This window comes from Xiphophorus maculatus, chromosome 2 (genome assembly GCF_002775205.1).
Source record: "Xiphophorus maculatus strain JP 163 A chromosome 2, X_maculatus-5.0-male, whole genome shotgun sequence".
NCBI classification, from domain to species: Eukaryota; Metazoa; Chordata; class Actinopteri; order Cyprinodontiformes; family Poeciliidae; genus Xiphophorus; species Xiphophorus maculatus.
In genome coordinates this window covers 10,906,377-10,921,122 of record NC_036444.1, presented here as the reverse complement: position 1 = coordinate 10,921,122, position 14,746 = coordinate 10,906,377, and the positions used below count along the sequence as shown (strand labels likewise).

At 39.3% G+C, this 14,746-nt stretch overlaps 1 protein-coding gene across 1 annotated transcript in view; it reads left to right on the top strand.

The window, feature by feature from the left end:
* The first annotated feature begins 2,232 nt into the window (after positions 1 to 2,232).
* LOC102227953 (multiple C2 and transmembrane domain-containing protein 2-like) overlaps positions 2,233 to 14,746 on the top strand; it is a 44,653-nt gene continuing 32,139 nt past the window's right edge. Inside the window, exons 1-10 of the mRNA XM_023351896.1 lie at positions 2,233 to 2,317; positions 2,846 to 3,778; positions 5,206 to 5,265; positions 5,351 to 5,459; positions 7,651 to 7,793; positions 7,921 to 7,997; positions 8,124 to 8,238; positions 8,318 to 8,338; positions 13,728 to 13,904; positions 14,615 to 14,745. Of these exons, the coding sequence (XP_023207664.1) occupies positions 2,858 to 3,778; positions 5,206 to 5,265; positions 5,351 to 5,459; positions 7,651 to 7,793; positions 7,921 to 7,997; positions 8,124 to 8,238; positions 8,318 to 8,338; positions 13,728 to 13,904; positions 14,615 to 14,745 (1,754 nt within the window). The 5' untranslated portion in view covers positions 2,233 to 2,317; positions 2,846 to 2,857. The remainder of the gene's footprint in view (positions 2,318 to 2,845; positions 3,779 to 5,205; positions 5,266 to 5,350; positions 5,460 to 7,650; positions 7,794 to 7,920; positions 7,998 to 8,123; positions 8,239 to 8,317; positions 8,339 to 13,727; positions 13,905 to 14,614; position 14,746) is intronic.

The window sequence follows — 14,746 nt, the reverse complement described above, 5'->3', positions numbered from 1 at the left end:
ATGGAAGACAATAGGATTAAACAGATGGAACAAAGCATTACAGAAAATTAAAGAGCACAGTGGATCATATGCATAGTGTTATGCTCCATATAGAGTTTTTCCTTAGCTTATATTGTATGTCTCACAATTTTGTAATTTATCATTTTTATTAAGCTCTGAAAGCTGTGTGGTTTTGTTAATAGTCTTTCCTAGAATGCGGTTAGATGTGCCCTTTTTTTTTTTTGAGCACCTGCCCTTTCAGTGGTCTCTGCACGGGCCTGCCAAAACCTGAAGGAAACTTTAATCTTGAAGGATTTTTTTTCATCCTCCTCCCAGACTAGTTGCTTATTATGCCAACTAATAAAACTGAGATTGTAGCAGTGATCTTTGCAAGTTTTGAGGACCAGTCGAGTTTCCCTTTGAAAAAGAAGCTAATGTCACACGACTGATTGAAAATAGGACCAAGTGTACCACCTAGCGGTGACTTGCAGATTACACATTAAATTAGATTAAAAATGATACGACACAAGGTCTAACATATAAACAACAAAATTTTTTGCTAAATATTTTTAGATATGCTTTGAAACAATGCTTTAATTTTAGGTAATATTCCATAAAAAAACAAAATAAAAATAAAAAATAAAAAACGCAAAATGTGGAGTCGAGGTCAAAGCTACCACAGGTAAGCTGATATAAATACACATAACAGCTAAACAGCGAAAGAAATAAACATTAATAGCATTTTTAATAGATAGTCAATCTGTAATCACAAAGGAGATGGGACCTGATCTCGCGCTTCCCGTACAGGACGGCACAATAAGCTGAAACTCCCCGGGCCACCTGAAAGGTGAGCAGAGTTGCCACAGATATAGAACTATGACGTCAGAAACCTGAGCAACAGGTAGTTAGTTAGCTTGCAGCTGATGCTGACTTGAGAGTACACGTGAGTATTCAGTTTGTGAAAGCCTTTTACGAGAGAAAGCCTTTCTAAAAGAAGGCTGTAGCTGGCGTTTTAAAATGTTAAGACGAAAAAAGAAATTGTACGTCTTACATTAGATAAAAAAGGTATTCACTTCAAGAAATTTCAACACCTGGCAGATATTTGTTATTTACAGTAGCTTTTAGTGATTCATTAAGCAAATAATAAATGATATGCTACAAATATTCGCCCTCTAACCTCCCTGTTCCCCTTGCACGTTGTTTGTGTGCTTCCATGTTCCCCTAAAATGCATAATGTTTTGGCTTCCTGGCCATGAGACCAGCTGTGTTGGGGCTTGGATGAGATCCAGTGTGCATGTGTAGAGCAACCGAGCAAGGTTTTTGGAATGTTTGATTTGTGTGATATGCAGGCCTTGAGGCCACCTGCCATAGGGGATCTTGCCCTGTACTGATACCAAAACCTGCCTTTTAACTAGAAGCCAAGTTGTGGCTCTTTCATGTGGGCCTGATCTCCTTAAGACGTCAGCAAATATTGAACAAGTCTCTGCCCAGAATCAAACACATCTGCTGTCATGTTAGTCTCCACCGTTAGAGCAGAGACGAGCAGAGAGGGAGAGAGGAAACAGCAGTGGGTCTGTTGCATTAGTTTCTGTGTGGACACAGAGCTAAAGTTTATACCTAACAAACACAAATGCTCAGTTTTAAGGAGCTTAGGCTAACTGTGTTCCTCAGTAAACAAATATGAATCTGTGTGAAACGGAGTGCAAGATGAGCTCTGACATTTCATATGCCTCAGTCATGTTGCAGAATCAATCTGAAGTATTTTGGGATTGTTTTGGACAGTTCTGCTGTAGAATTAGGCTAGATTACAGCGTTAAGTATATTTTTAAACACTTGGACCTATAAGAGAATTCAGAGAAGCATGATGTATACGCAGCTAAAAGCAGACATGCTCTCATATGTAAATAAACCATCAAGTATACAAATCAACAGCAGACTTACAAAACAGGCTGCTGTACTCTGAGCAAACATTTAACTGTTTCGGTGTTGGTGTAATCTCTTTGTGCATTTGTCTCCATTTACTCAACCAGATACTTTTTGATCTCCTATATCATAAATCATATGCAGCTCGGTCCATCATGGACAACTCGGACAGACCTCGGCAAGTTTACCAGCAGCATTCTCTGAGTCACTGAAGCTAGGACTCGTGTGACTGGTATTGCTAGTTTCAGCCACTGTGGCATCTCCACCTATCAACTGACATTGCTTCTGAAACAAATCCTGCTGATCATCATAGTTAGAATGGTTGAGATATTTGCAGGAAACAACAATTGTGAAGTAGTGGGAAACTAACTCAGTGTGTCTCTGTCAAGGTGTGTAGAAGAGGACGACTAAGCAGGTAAATCAGCTTTTCTTTGTCTAAATTTGATGGAAAAAAGTCACATTTTTCTGTTTGAGTTTCTAGGTAGGATGGGGTAGTTCCAACAATCAGCATCTAAAAATACAATAACTACTTGTCTGAATAATTATGGATAATGTGTAACACAAAAACGCATGGAAAATACATAATAATGAAACTAATGTAAATTTGTTTTAACAGTCACTCCTTTGAAATATAGAAGTATTATTTTGAAGAGTAACGGTAAGCAGCTATATTGACAATCCAAATAGTTTCTCGCTCGTCACTAGTCTAACTCCATAAAGATTTGAAACGTGCTTTAGTAAATAATCTACTGTGGATACACTCTAGTCTTCTTTTGAAATGTGCCTATAACCTTTGCTTTGATAACACAAACAACTTCTTTTGTCACTATTTTGGGGTTTTTAGGAATGCATTTGATCTCTGTAGTTCTTTGTATCATTCTTATGTAAACAGTGTGTGAGGGAAACAGATTTCTTTTTCACATTTTTGTTTACTTCCCGACAGGTGTGACTTAAGATGGAAGGCAAAAATAAATTTCTGGAGAATCTTCGTCTGAAAACTAAGCTACCCAAAATGAAGAAACCACGTAAAAAGCTGATTGCCAAACTACCAAGGAACCTGGCCAATCGGCGCAGCATGTCAGTGCCAGACTTTACCTCACTTCAAGGCGAAGCGAGCGCTGCAGAAACTGATGCAGTGGGTAACAACTTTGGCACCTCTCCTGGTCAGAGTGATACAGATTCTGTTGCTAGTGGTTCAGTCAGCGAAGGACCGCTTTTTGCAGAGAAACTCACTCACTCAGTGTCAGACATTCAATACAGGGTTCATAACGTTAATCTTCCATCATCAAACAGATTGAGTGCTCCACCGGCCTATGAGGATGAGGTTTACTTGAAGACCTCAAGTCCAGAGAGCAAAAGGAATGTTCATATTGAAGGCTTTTCGCCACAACAGCATAAAACACCCAAGAAAAACATGCAAAAGTTCACATTCGAACCCATTAAAGAACCAGAAAGCGACCAGGCGGAGAAGGAGAATGTACCCGAGGAAGAGCCCTATACTCGCAGAAGGATGTCTGATGCTGTTGCAGTCGTCCTCAACAGAGAGAGCTCAATGGGGGAAGAAAAAAGTCCTCGCGTTCAGAAGAAAACTGTGATGTTCGAGACAAAAAAGCCGAAGTCAGAAAAGCTGACTCTACAAACCAGCCGGCCAAGCTCCTCTGCAGATAGGCTGTCAGATGCTCAGTTTGACAATGCAGATGCTTTCTCTTTGTATTCTGCATATGTCACTCCCACTGAGGAGCAAGTCAACATGCTATGGCCCTCAACCTGGGATGAGGAAGATATTGAACAAGTGTCTTCTTCCTCTCTGCATAGAGAAATGTCCATGGATGACGGTCTTCTGGACATAGAAAACCAGGATGAGTCTCTAGAGGAGGTTAGTAATATGGATTTTTTTAAATATTCTGTTTTTTTTTAAATTGAGCTCTATATCAAGCTAGATAACTCTTGTTAGCTTAAATGTGAAATTTGTACAATAGCTCGCACTAGAAATCATTCTTTATATTCTGATTCACAAATCCAAGACATTTCAACTTGGATGCAGTTATTACTTCCTTTTGAATTAAGAATTAATTCAAATATTTTCCCAAAATTAAAAAGCATAGTTTTTAATATTCTTATGGTAACTTGAGCACATTTACTTGAATGTTTGCATAGTTGATCTAACAAGCAAATAGCATGTGTCTTTCTTTTTTGCCCATAAGAAGAATTGATGAGAGGTGGCATAAAGCAATTCTCATCAACTGAATTTTAGATTTATTTTAATTCACTTTGTTACTTTGGAAATACGTTTTTTTTTTTCTTTTTTTCTTTTTTGGCGTCAGTCAATCTTTGATATGTGTTTTTGCAATGACCTGCTGAGGTTTCGTTGGGCTATAATCTCAACCTTTTTTGCTCTTTAACGGCTCTGAAGTACAGTGACGAAACCAGTTACAAACCTGTGTTACAAGTCTGTTACACAATGTGGTTTAAATCTCTACAATCTGAACAAAAAGATCGTTAAAATCTCTTATGCACTGTTGACACTCTATGCACCTTAAAGCTGCAGATATGTAACTTTGATCTGCAGCTTTAAGATAAAAGTTAAAGCTACATATTGTTTTACAAATATGTAAAAAAAGAAGTATTTTTTTTTTTACATATTTGTTGAAATGGTCACTATATTGTGATAGTATGGTATGAAACAGATAATCTGTGAAATAATTGGACTCCTCTGCCATCTCCCAGTGCTCCCAGTCCTAACTAGAAACAACCAATCAGAGTCAGGAGGCGGGTCTTATTGCTGTCAATCTCAATCTTGTGAGGCGCTGCTCACCCCCCCCCCCCCCCCCCCCCCCCCCCCCCCCCCCCCCCACTCCCCCACCTCCCTTTGGTTCAGGTAGCATAGTGCCAGATCTTACCTCATTTCCAGGTAAAATGAGGTAAGGTCTTGCTCAGGCTATTTAGCATTACCACCGATAATGGAAGATTTTTACTATAATGGTGAGTTGCTTCTCTAACATTAGCATATTTAGCAGCATTGACTGACAGTGTTAAGACACTCTTCCTGGCTCTGATTGTTCTTTTTGTACTTCAGAGGACAATAGTAGCTCAGGAAGGAGGTGGAAGAGATAGATCTTTCGCAGATGATCTGTTTCATAATAAAATGTCATGACATGGAGAAAGTTTTAACAAATATATATGAAAGATATTCTTTATGAAAGTTACACACTGCACCTCTAAGAATTTGTATATAAACACAAACTACATGCAGAAATGTATTTTTTTAAAAATTAAAAATATTTTTTTATATTTCTAATTCAGAACTCTGCAGAAACATTTGAATACGGTGATGAGTTTGATGACAATAATACAGAAGGCACTGTGAGTAGTCACACACTAAAATGCTAAAATATGCCAAGCAGCTTCTATGAATGTTTATGTTAGTTTAACTTTGGTTTCTCCATAGGACACTTTGCCAGGCCCGGATGCACCGACACCCTCCCGTTTCCAGAGGTACCTCCTGAACATCAACTTAAAATATGGTCGGAATCTGGTCGTCAGAAGCAGGCGTGGCGGTAGGTCACCAAGATGACCCTCAAGGGTTTCTGGTCCCTCTTTCAACCTGCTAAACTTAGAAACGTACATATTTTGAAACTGCTCTTACAGCAATATGGCAGGCTGAGATGCAGCTGGCTGGAGCTATTCAAAGAAGCCAGTCCCATTTTCGGTTAAGGAATGCAGCCCATTGTTTGTTGCCATTGGTAATAGCTAAAGGGTGAGGCCTTAATGAAACATTGCAGGTGAACAAAATCTGCGTACGTTTGTAATGTTTAAGCACAAAACAATGTAAAGTGTCATATTGGGAAAGTGTTAGTGTGATTAGCAAGAATGGGGTGTGTATTCTGGTTTTGCTTTAATACAGCTTTGCTATGAGAATGCCAACCAAACATTAACAGCAACAACAAAAAAAACAAACATTACAAAGTATGCAGTTAGACCAGTATGACAAAAAGCAGACTGCACTATAGTGGAAGCCTGTATTTCAAAAACAAAAACTGCAGTTGTTGTAGTAACGCCTCTTTAATTGACTGTTAGATTTAAAAAGGAAAATATTTTTCATGAATAGCTTTTATACACTTATTTATTTTTTTATTTATTTTGAATGGACCACAAGTAAAAACAAACTCTGGAAATATTTTTTTCTGTTTTATTCATTCATTTTGTGATATTTAATGAAAAAAGGTATGGAAATGCTGTTTCGCTTTATAGCAGTATTTGGCACCTGTCCACAGTGCCATAGTACCAATATCTGGATTACTAAGCATGGAATCAATGTGCATGATTAACCCCTCAGGTCAAAATCCTTCAATTTTTTTTATAAGTAGCTATCTTATAAAAATTGATTTTTAACTTAAAAATATATTTACCTTAAGAAAGAAAAGACAGAGAAACATTATGTGATAATCTTTACAATAATTTTGATTCCATTCAGAAGATCAGTTTAATGTTTATACTTCAAAACAACAGCTTCCTCTGGTGGCCAAAATCAAAACTACAGCAGTACAAGAATAAAAAATTATGTGTGGTCTCAAGCGTGATGATTTGCTGACATATTTTGAGTGTTTGGGGGACTTGCTTTTCTTAAAAAATGTAAACTTGTGTTTAGATAGTGGTAGATTTATTTAATGTTTTAACTGTAATTCCATATCTTTTCAAAGCTACATTAGCATCAGTTCATTTGCAAAGTTTCAGGCTACTCTTTTGTTGACCATCAACCCTGTCGCTGTGGAGTTTTCTCTTTTATTTTTCTAATCCTGTTGGGTAAAAGGAGACCCTCCAAGCCCAGCGTCCTGTGTTAGTTGAGATCTTACACTTCATGACAAGATGGCACAATGATGATGCAATGCCCATACACGCCCCCTGCCTCTGCACTGTTTGCCCAACAATCAGCACTGTGCCAAAGGGCCACCAATGGCATACATTGTCATTACATATTCTGAAAGGGACCCCCACCACCAGCCCCCCACTCCTTGGGGTTTTTGTTCTCCCCTCTTTTTCCTTTCTTCCCCCCATTAATTTCCATCGTCACCATTCTCACTCATGCCAGAGCTTTTTCGCCGTGCTAGCTGCCACATTCTCCTCCTGTCAAGTTGCCTGGAGGTTTCCCTGTCACGGGCTGGCAGGGTGGAGCTGCTGTGGGTCCTGCCTGCCTTTGCGAGATGTTCATTTGGAGTGGGGAGCTGACAGGCCTGACAGCCCATCCCCACAGGGCCTTTGTCATGTGATTCAAGCCTCCCCGCAGGCTCTCTCAAGCACCCCTTTATTCCCCCTCTATACAAATGAAGGCATGGGGCTGGCTTTCATTTTTTTGGCCAATCTGCGTGCAATTGCAGAAACAAAGAAGTCCGATACCCCCACCTCGCTCCCAGACGGACTTTCTTAACAGGCTTGGGAGATTAACACTGGTTGCTTCTAGATTTTGGGGTTCTGGTTGCCTCATGCTGGCGAGTGTTTCTACTCTTTTGACAATTAAACGGCTACTTTCCTGGTTTCGCCATGTGTGGTGTGCACGTCCTGCCCCCAAATGACAGTACCTCACATAATTGTCATGGGGGATGGGTGTGTATTGTCCTACACATAGTGCATATGCAAGGTAAAAGTACACTCTCTGAAAATGTTTGCATAAAAATATCCCTTCCAATATTATATGAAAGTTGCACATCCATTTCTCAGTGAGGTGATATTTTTTAATGTAATTAATTTCAGCTTCAAGTGATCCATATGTGAAGTTCAAACTTGAAGGGAAGCAATTCTATAAAAGCAAAGTGGTTTACAAGGACCTGAATCCACGATGGAACGAATCCTTCTCTCATCCGCTTCGAGACAGAAACCATGATGTGGAACTTCGGGTAGGCATATTTTTGTTTAAACACATGCACAGACTTACAATAGTAGCCATTATTAACTCAATACAATTCAAACTCAAAACATTTATTTTTTATGAGATGTATTAAATTAATTATAACTATGTTGCAGGTCTATGATAAAAATCTCACAGCTGATGACTTCATGGGTTCAAGCACGATTTCTCTGAAAAACCTTGAGTTGCACAAGTGAGTACTTGATCGATGCATTTCATGTAAATTTCATAATTTAATTCAAAGAAAATAATAAATAATTCAAAAAAATGAAATTATATATATATAAGTGGTTATGGTTTTAAACCTGTCCTCCTCCAGAACACATGAACTGGAGTTGCCTCTTGAGGACCCTAAGAGCAAAGAAGATGACATGGGAGTTATTGTCCTCGAAGTCCGCTTGAATTTCCGAGATGCTACAGTGAAAAGAGGCAATGTATGAATATGTCTGACATTTAAAATGTTTGCAGATTAAAATTTCTTATATGTACTAATGAATGCTTTTTTTATTTTAGAGATTTCTGCCAAAAAAGAAGGTAACTACTTTCATACTTCCCACACTTTATTTTATAGTAAAATTGTATGATTACTGTACCATTCTTCAAATAAAGCTTTTCTTTTATTGGGAAGTTCTTACCCACAAAAGCAGTAGGGGGCAGTAGCTCACTGTGAAATAGTAAAACAAAGAATTATGAGTATGTTATGGACCCTGGCTTTTGTGTGTAACCTTGTTTTACCACAGCCAATATATATGTACTTATATTCAAAAGATGTTTAATTAACCTTTTAGCCATTATTATATGGTATTTAAGCAATTAAGAACTGTGGCAAAATCTTGTACATTTCAGAATCAGAATATTACGCCTTGAATTTGTCACCTGAATTTTTTGCTAAGTATTCCATAGGAGTTTTTTGTTTAGCAGTAAACAAAGTTTCATTTCCCCCTCAAGTGGTTTTCAATACATCGCTACTGTAATTAGATTCAGAGTGAAATTGGAGGGTTGCTGCTTGGGACTCGCTCTGCAGCGAGTGGGTTTATCTTCACACCTATGCTGTCACTACATCTGCCACTGTTCAGTCTCTTGATGGTCCAGCAGACAATCTCAATTTGAAATGAGATGACAAAGAAATGAATGCCATTTTCCTTCAATGTTGTAGGTTATTCACTGCAGATGGTTAAAGATACTCAAAGGGAGGCAGAAATGCGCAGTGGGACTATACACAACGTTCTACCCGTTTAAATCAGACTGCTAATTTAACAATGTAGCAATACAGAATTTTCCCCCTGATTTGTTTTTGAGAAACGTACAGTATCTTATTGCATTTAACACCTATCGTGGTCTTACTGTTCAGCTCCCCCTACGTTGGTGCATCATTTTCTTCCTCTGTGATACCACCACAGAGACCAAGAATGGCAAGTGCCTGAGTAGAACTCTGCTGTGTGATAGTGTTTCAAACAGGAGGGGGCGTGTGGGAGAAGCGGAAAAGCGATGGGTGGGTGGTGGTGGGCTCGGGCTGTTCAAGGCACGTTGCCAATGTGGGATGCCTTAGATCGGTAGGGCTGATAATTCCCAGGCATGGTGGGCAATAACCCAGATGTTAGAATGTAATATCACAGCTGTGGATGGACAGTGCTGAGGTACCAGCCAAATGGACCTGGGTCTGAGCTCATCATGCTTGTCCCCATGCTGTCCCACCATATGGAAGCAATCGTGCAGCCCTTTTAGGACCAGGAATAGATTCTCTTTAGGGGCCACTTACAGTTAAGTGGAATTGTTTTATTGGCCGCTGAGATAGAAATGTGTCCAAGATAAACACTTGGGATGACTTGGCTGAGGCCTGTTTTATATCGCTCCCTCTACTCCCTCTTGTTCCTCTTCTTTTGAAGGGGCTGATATTTATAGGGCTGTGCTGTGGTATTCCATGTTAATTCAGGTCCCTGAGATATGCTTTGATCCCCTCTGGATTGGGTGGCAATGTGGGTTATGACCCTCTAGCGAAGAGGAGGGGCCCCCCAAGTGGCAGGGGGAGTTGCAGCAAGGCCGTTTGAAGCGGCGTCGGCGGGGCAGCCGAAGGAGCCAGGCAATCAAAGAGGCTAGAGCAGATTACGCTCCTGCTCTTTAATTACAGTCAGCTCTACACAACCTCTGTGCTGTTTGTTTTTACAGCCCTGGCCTATCACTGCACGGCCTCACGGGAACTCCAACATGGAAACATATCAAGGCCTCCTTTCCTCTCTACTTCCTTTGTGGCACATAGCACAAGTGGAGAGTTTGCTGTTTTTTTATTTTCTTTATCTTCTTAAGTGTTTGAAAACTACTATTTAGTTTTAAAGCAACAATTGTGAAAAAAATATTGCTTGAATCAAGGTTCCAACTGTCCATATACAGTTGTGGGTTTTAAGGTCTCCAAATTTAAGGTCTTGTATTTCTACAAAAACGTGCCTTAAATTCAGAATGAATCTGTGAACTGAGAGCTCCAGAAATCTGAATCTAAAAAAGTTGAAATTTTGACATGAGAAAGTATATAGGGACCCTGTTGTTAAATTAAGACCGGATATATTGGCCAATGTGCAGTAAACTCTGACGCCGGCCATACATACTCCATGTATGCATAATTTGCTGATGAGAGAGCTGTATGGTTAGCATCATTACTCACTGCTGCCTGCTGTCTCTGCTGCAGTATGCCAAGTGTCCTGCCTCCCCACACTCAGTCTGGGAGCCAGTGATGAGTGGGACTGTCACAGCCAGGGACATCTGGCTGTTCGCTGACGGTCCTCTCTTCCTGCCTTTCCTGGAAACCTCCATGGTGTATGCCTTGCTTGTCAGTAAAGATGTGCTAATGTGCTTCAATAGAGATAGCCCTGTATAATGTAAACCTTTGTCCTACTTTCATGCAGCAAGTTAACACGATAAAGTGTTAGGCTGAGGAAGTATCATTACTAAAATAAATAAATAAAAGAAGCTCTAACTATGTACAGGCACATACAAATTTGTTAGTACATCTTATAAAGATGCATAAAACCTTAAAGTAAGCTGTGATGGACATGGTAGATGGTTGATTTTTGCTACTGGTGAACCATTTCTGTCTTCTTGGCCAATCGATTTGGATCACAATCTTGCTGAGCAACCAAATTAAAACCAATTTTTGGCTTTGTTGCTGAGGTCACTAAATATTTATTTAAAATCTTCTGCTATTTCAAAGAATTAATGATGCCACACTTTCTACGAAGGCTAGCAAGGGAAAGGTGGTCACAGAACCACAGATCATCTTACCTTACTTAGGTAATGAGGGGCTTTTCTATATATTTTTCCTCTGTGCCATGCCAAATCCACAGAGTGAGAAATGTCAATCTTAAAGCATGCAGTTCCAGTTAAAGTTCGAGCTACACCTAGAAAACTCCAAATGTTTTATTTTTGTGATGGTTGGTGGCAGTGTTGTAGTACTCGAAAACGGTCTTGGTCTCGAGACCGGTCTTAAGACCATTTTTTGATAGTCTCGGTCTTGTCTCGGACTCGACCACATTTGGTCTCGGTCTTGTCTCGGTCTCGGACATTGAGGACTCGGTATTTTATTTCAAGACCGGTCAAGACCACAACTGTGAAAATAACGCTAAATCATCAGTATCAATTTCTTTAAGATCCTTCTTTTTATTGGATGCACTCCTGATTCAAATCCAAGCAATAACCCGTCTCATTGGTAAATGCATGTTGTTGTTTTTTTAACTGCTGTCGCCCCCCCCCCTTTCACCTTGAGCGCGGACTGCAGCACTTCGATTGAAAGTTACAAGTGGTTGTCTGAGAAGGGGATAAGATGTCGGCCAAATCATCGGTTATAAAATTTGGCTATTTAAATCACAAACAATACATTTGTAAAGCAACATTGAGAAAAAAGCATACAGCGCAATGTAAGTTCTGCAGTGCTTCACTATCAGAGACGGTGGGGACTACGTCCAACTTTTATCGACACCTTGAAAGAAAGCACAAAGAAAGGTAAGCTGTGTGTAAAAGTGATATTAGGAAAGCTAGCAAGTTAAGCATCGTGCACGTTTAGGTGCAAAAATGCTGCAGTCTCTAATCTTTCTGAAGTGCAATGAAACCTTACTTTAAACTAATTTTATGTATCACCTACTTTATTTCAACCACTGTTCAACTACATGGTTATCCTTGTTCTCGAGTTTTGCCATTGACGTTTTCTAAAGCTTTGGCGTATTATGAAACTGCTTCCAGTTGTATAATTTTATTTTTGAAACGCATGCAGTTGGGCCTCTAAATGTCAGATTTCTTTATTATGTATGTTATGTATAAGTTGCTACATCCATTCAACAGCAGAGTTAAAGATGCAGTATGTAACTTTGTTAAAACAAAAAAATATCTTTGTAAAAGTTATATAGTTTTTTTTATATATTTATGTCACTATGTTGTGTCAGTATGTTATGAGACCGACAAGCTGTGAAAATATTGAGCTCCTCTGCCTTTTCTCCATGTTCCCAGTGCTAACTGGAGAAATACACTGCTTGGTCAAAAACAAACCATCTGATCCAGCAAAAGGGTCTTAGAACTGATAAAAGTCAGTCATGTTTTTGTGCACGTATTTCAATGGGGTTTGTATTTCTGCAGATGGCAGTAGTCGCTCAGGGAGGAAGTGAAGGAGATCAATCTTTTTTTCAACAAATTATCTGTCTCATAACATATTGTCACAACTTGGTGATAGATATAGATTTATTTAAGAAAAGTTATATAATGTAGCTATAATCTGTATACGAGAGAGAAACGAGAGAAATGATTGGCATTTTTTCAGTTTTACATATTTGCACATGGTTTTGAAATAGCACATTTAAAAACAACATAAATGTATGTACTGTTCATGAAAGGCAGAGAAAATACTATTTTGATCGACTTTGATTGTTTGAAATTCTGTGATTACAACATAGAAGTACTAAATAAAGATGTTTATGTTTATTCCAGTTCTCTGTGTAAAATATCTAGGTGTTTTTACGTGAATGTGGGTCTTTTAGATCAATTTTAGTGATTTTGATCATGTTTCACATTTTATTGTCACATACTGGCGCTGGTCTTGGTCTTGACTCGGTCTCGACTTCCCTCGGTCTTGGTCTTGACTTGGTATCGGACCCTAAAAGTCTTGGTCTTGTCTCGGTCTCGATACACTCTGGTCTTGGTCTTGTCTTGGTCTCGGGTTAGGTGGTCTTGAACACAACACTGGTTGGTGGAAAATGACTTGTGGCAGCGCTCCCACCATCACCATATTGATGGTGTTTGCTAAGACTTGGGGAGGACAAGATGAGCTTTGAAGTTTTAACTTTCTTTGTCTTCAAAAAATCATTCTTAAAGGTTGATGCATCTGTAAGCTTATATGTTTTAGATATGTTGGAATTTTTTAAATGTCAGTTTAAATATAATTTCTTTTAGGTCTTTTAAGTCTCTCGGCTCACATTTCGACCCTCACATTTGTTCTCGATTTTTTATTTTGGACTAAATGAAAAGTAAAAACTAGTTAATAAATTGCAAGAAATTAATTTTGTTGTAAATTAGTGATTGTTATTTTAATTTAAGCTCAGGATTATTAAATATTCAATACATGGTGACATTTTGGCCACTGTACGATTGTACTTGTTTGCTTTATCTTGTTTACGAAAAGGTGAAGCACGAGCATGCTGTCTTGTTTCGTAGTATGAAACTTTTGATAAAACATGTTTACTCTGCAATTATCTTTCAAGTTACATAACGCAAGAGTTTATTCTTTGGTTTGATGTCATTAAACCTAAATTGTCGCTCCTTTTTTCTACATTGTATAAATATTCTTAGATTAAAATTTGGATTCTCTTAAACTATCAGAGTAAGATTATGCTGCAAATAGATATTTACTTTGAGGCTCTTTACACCATGTTCTTCTTTTGTTCTACAGCAGCCAAACCAGGGCCAAACTCCGCGGACTAATGACCCATCAAAAAATCACCTGAAAAGCCAGATCTGGACAGGCATACTCCAGGTCACTCTGGTGGAGGGACAAAAGATGCCACAGTATGGTCATGGTGATGTCTACGTTCGCTTCCGCCTTGGGGATCAAAAATACAAAAGCAAGGTTGGCCTTTTTTGCTTTTTTTTGTTGTTGTTGTTGTTGTTTATATCGTTTAGCTTTTTTCTCACCACATCTACTCCCCCTTTTCCTATTGCTTTCTTAGCCTTTCCGGTTTACTTTTCTTCCAGCTGCTATCTCTTCACTTCCCAGCTTCTCTCTCCCAGCAGGTGCCCGTCAGTGACTCACCTGCACCTTGGCTCACTGGGCCATGGCAGAGGCAGCTCATTAGACCAGGAAGGGCTGCCACTCGCTTCTCACTGTGCTGCAAAGTGCTGGGCTTCATTGCTTTCATTTACATACCCAGCATGCCCTATTCGTCTTACCTGTATTTGTTGGCCTACCCCCCCGATGATTCTACGGTGCACTTGTCTCGTGTTGTCGTGTCATTTCTTTGTAAACCACTCTGCTTTCCTCTCTGCTTGTTTGTTTGTTGAACAAAGCTGATTCTAATTGGAAGCTGTCAGTGTTTACAATCCCAGAGTGGCAACCGAGGTGTACCCGTACAAGCGCACACAACTCGATACACATACATGCACGACACAACACACTTCTCTTTTTTTTTTCTGTTTCCTGCTTCGTTCGGATCAGGCTGAACAAAGACTCTATCCCTGTGTCAGAAAGGAGATAACCTGATGTGATAAACCTGTCATTCCATTAAGCATACATCTGTGTTATTGTATATTAGCTAAAAACTGTGCCTTACCATTTTCTAGAACCTTTGCATTCAGCCAAATCCCCAGTGGAGAGAGCAGTTTGACTTCAATAAATTTGAAGACGTCCTGGAACCATTACAGGTGGAGGTGTGCGCAAAGAGAGGGCGGAAGGGTGCAGAATCATGGGGGGCG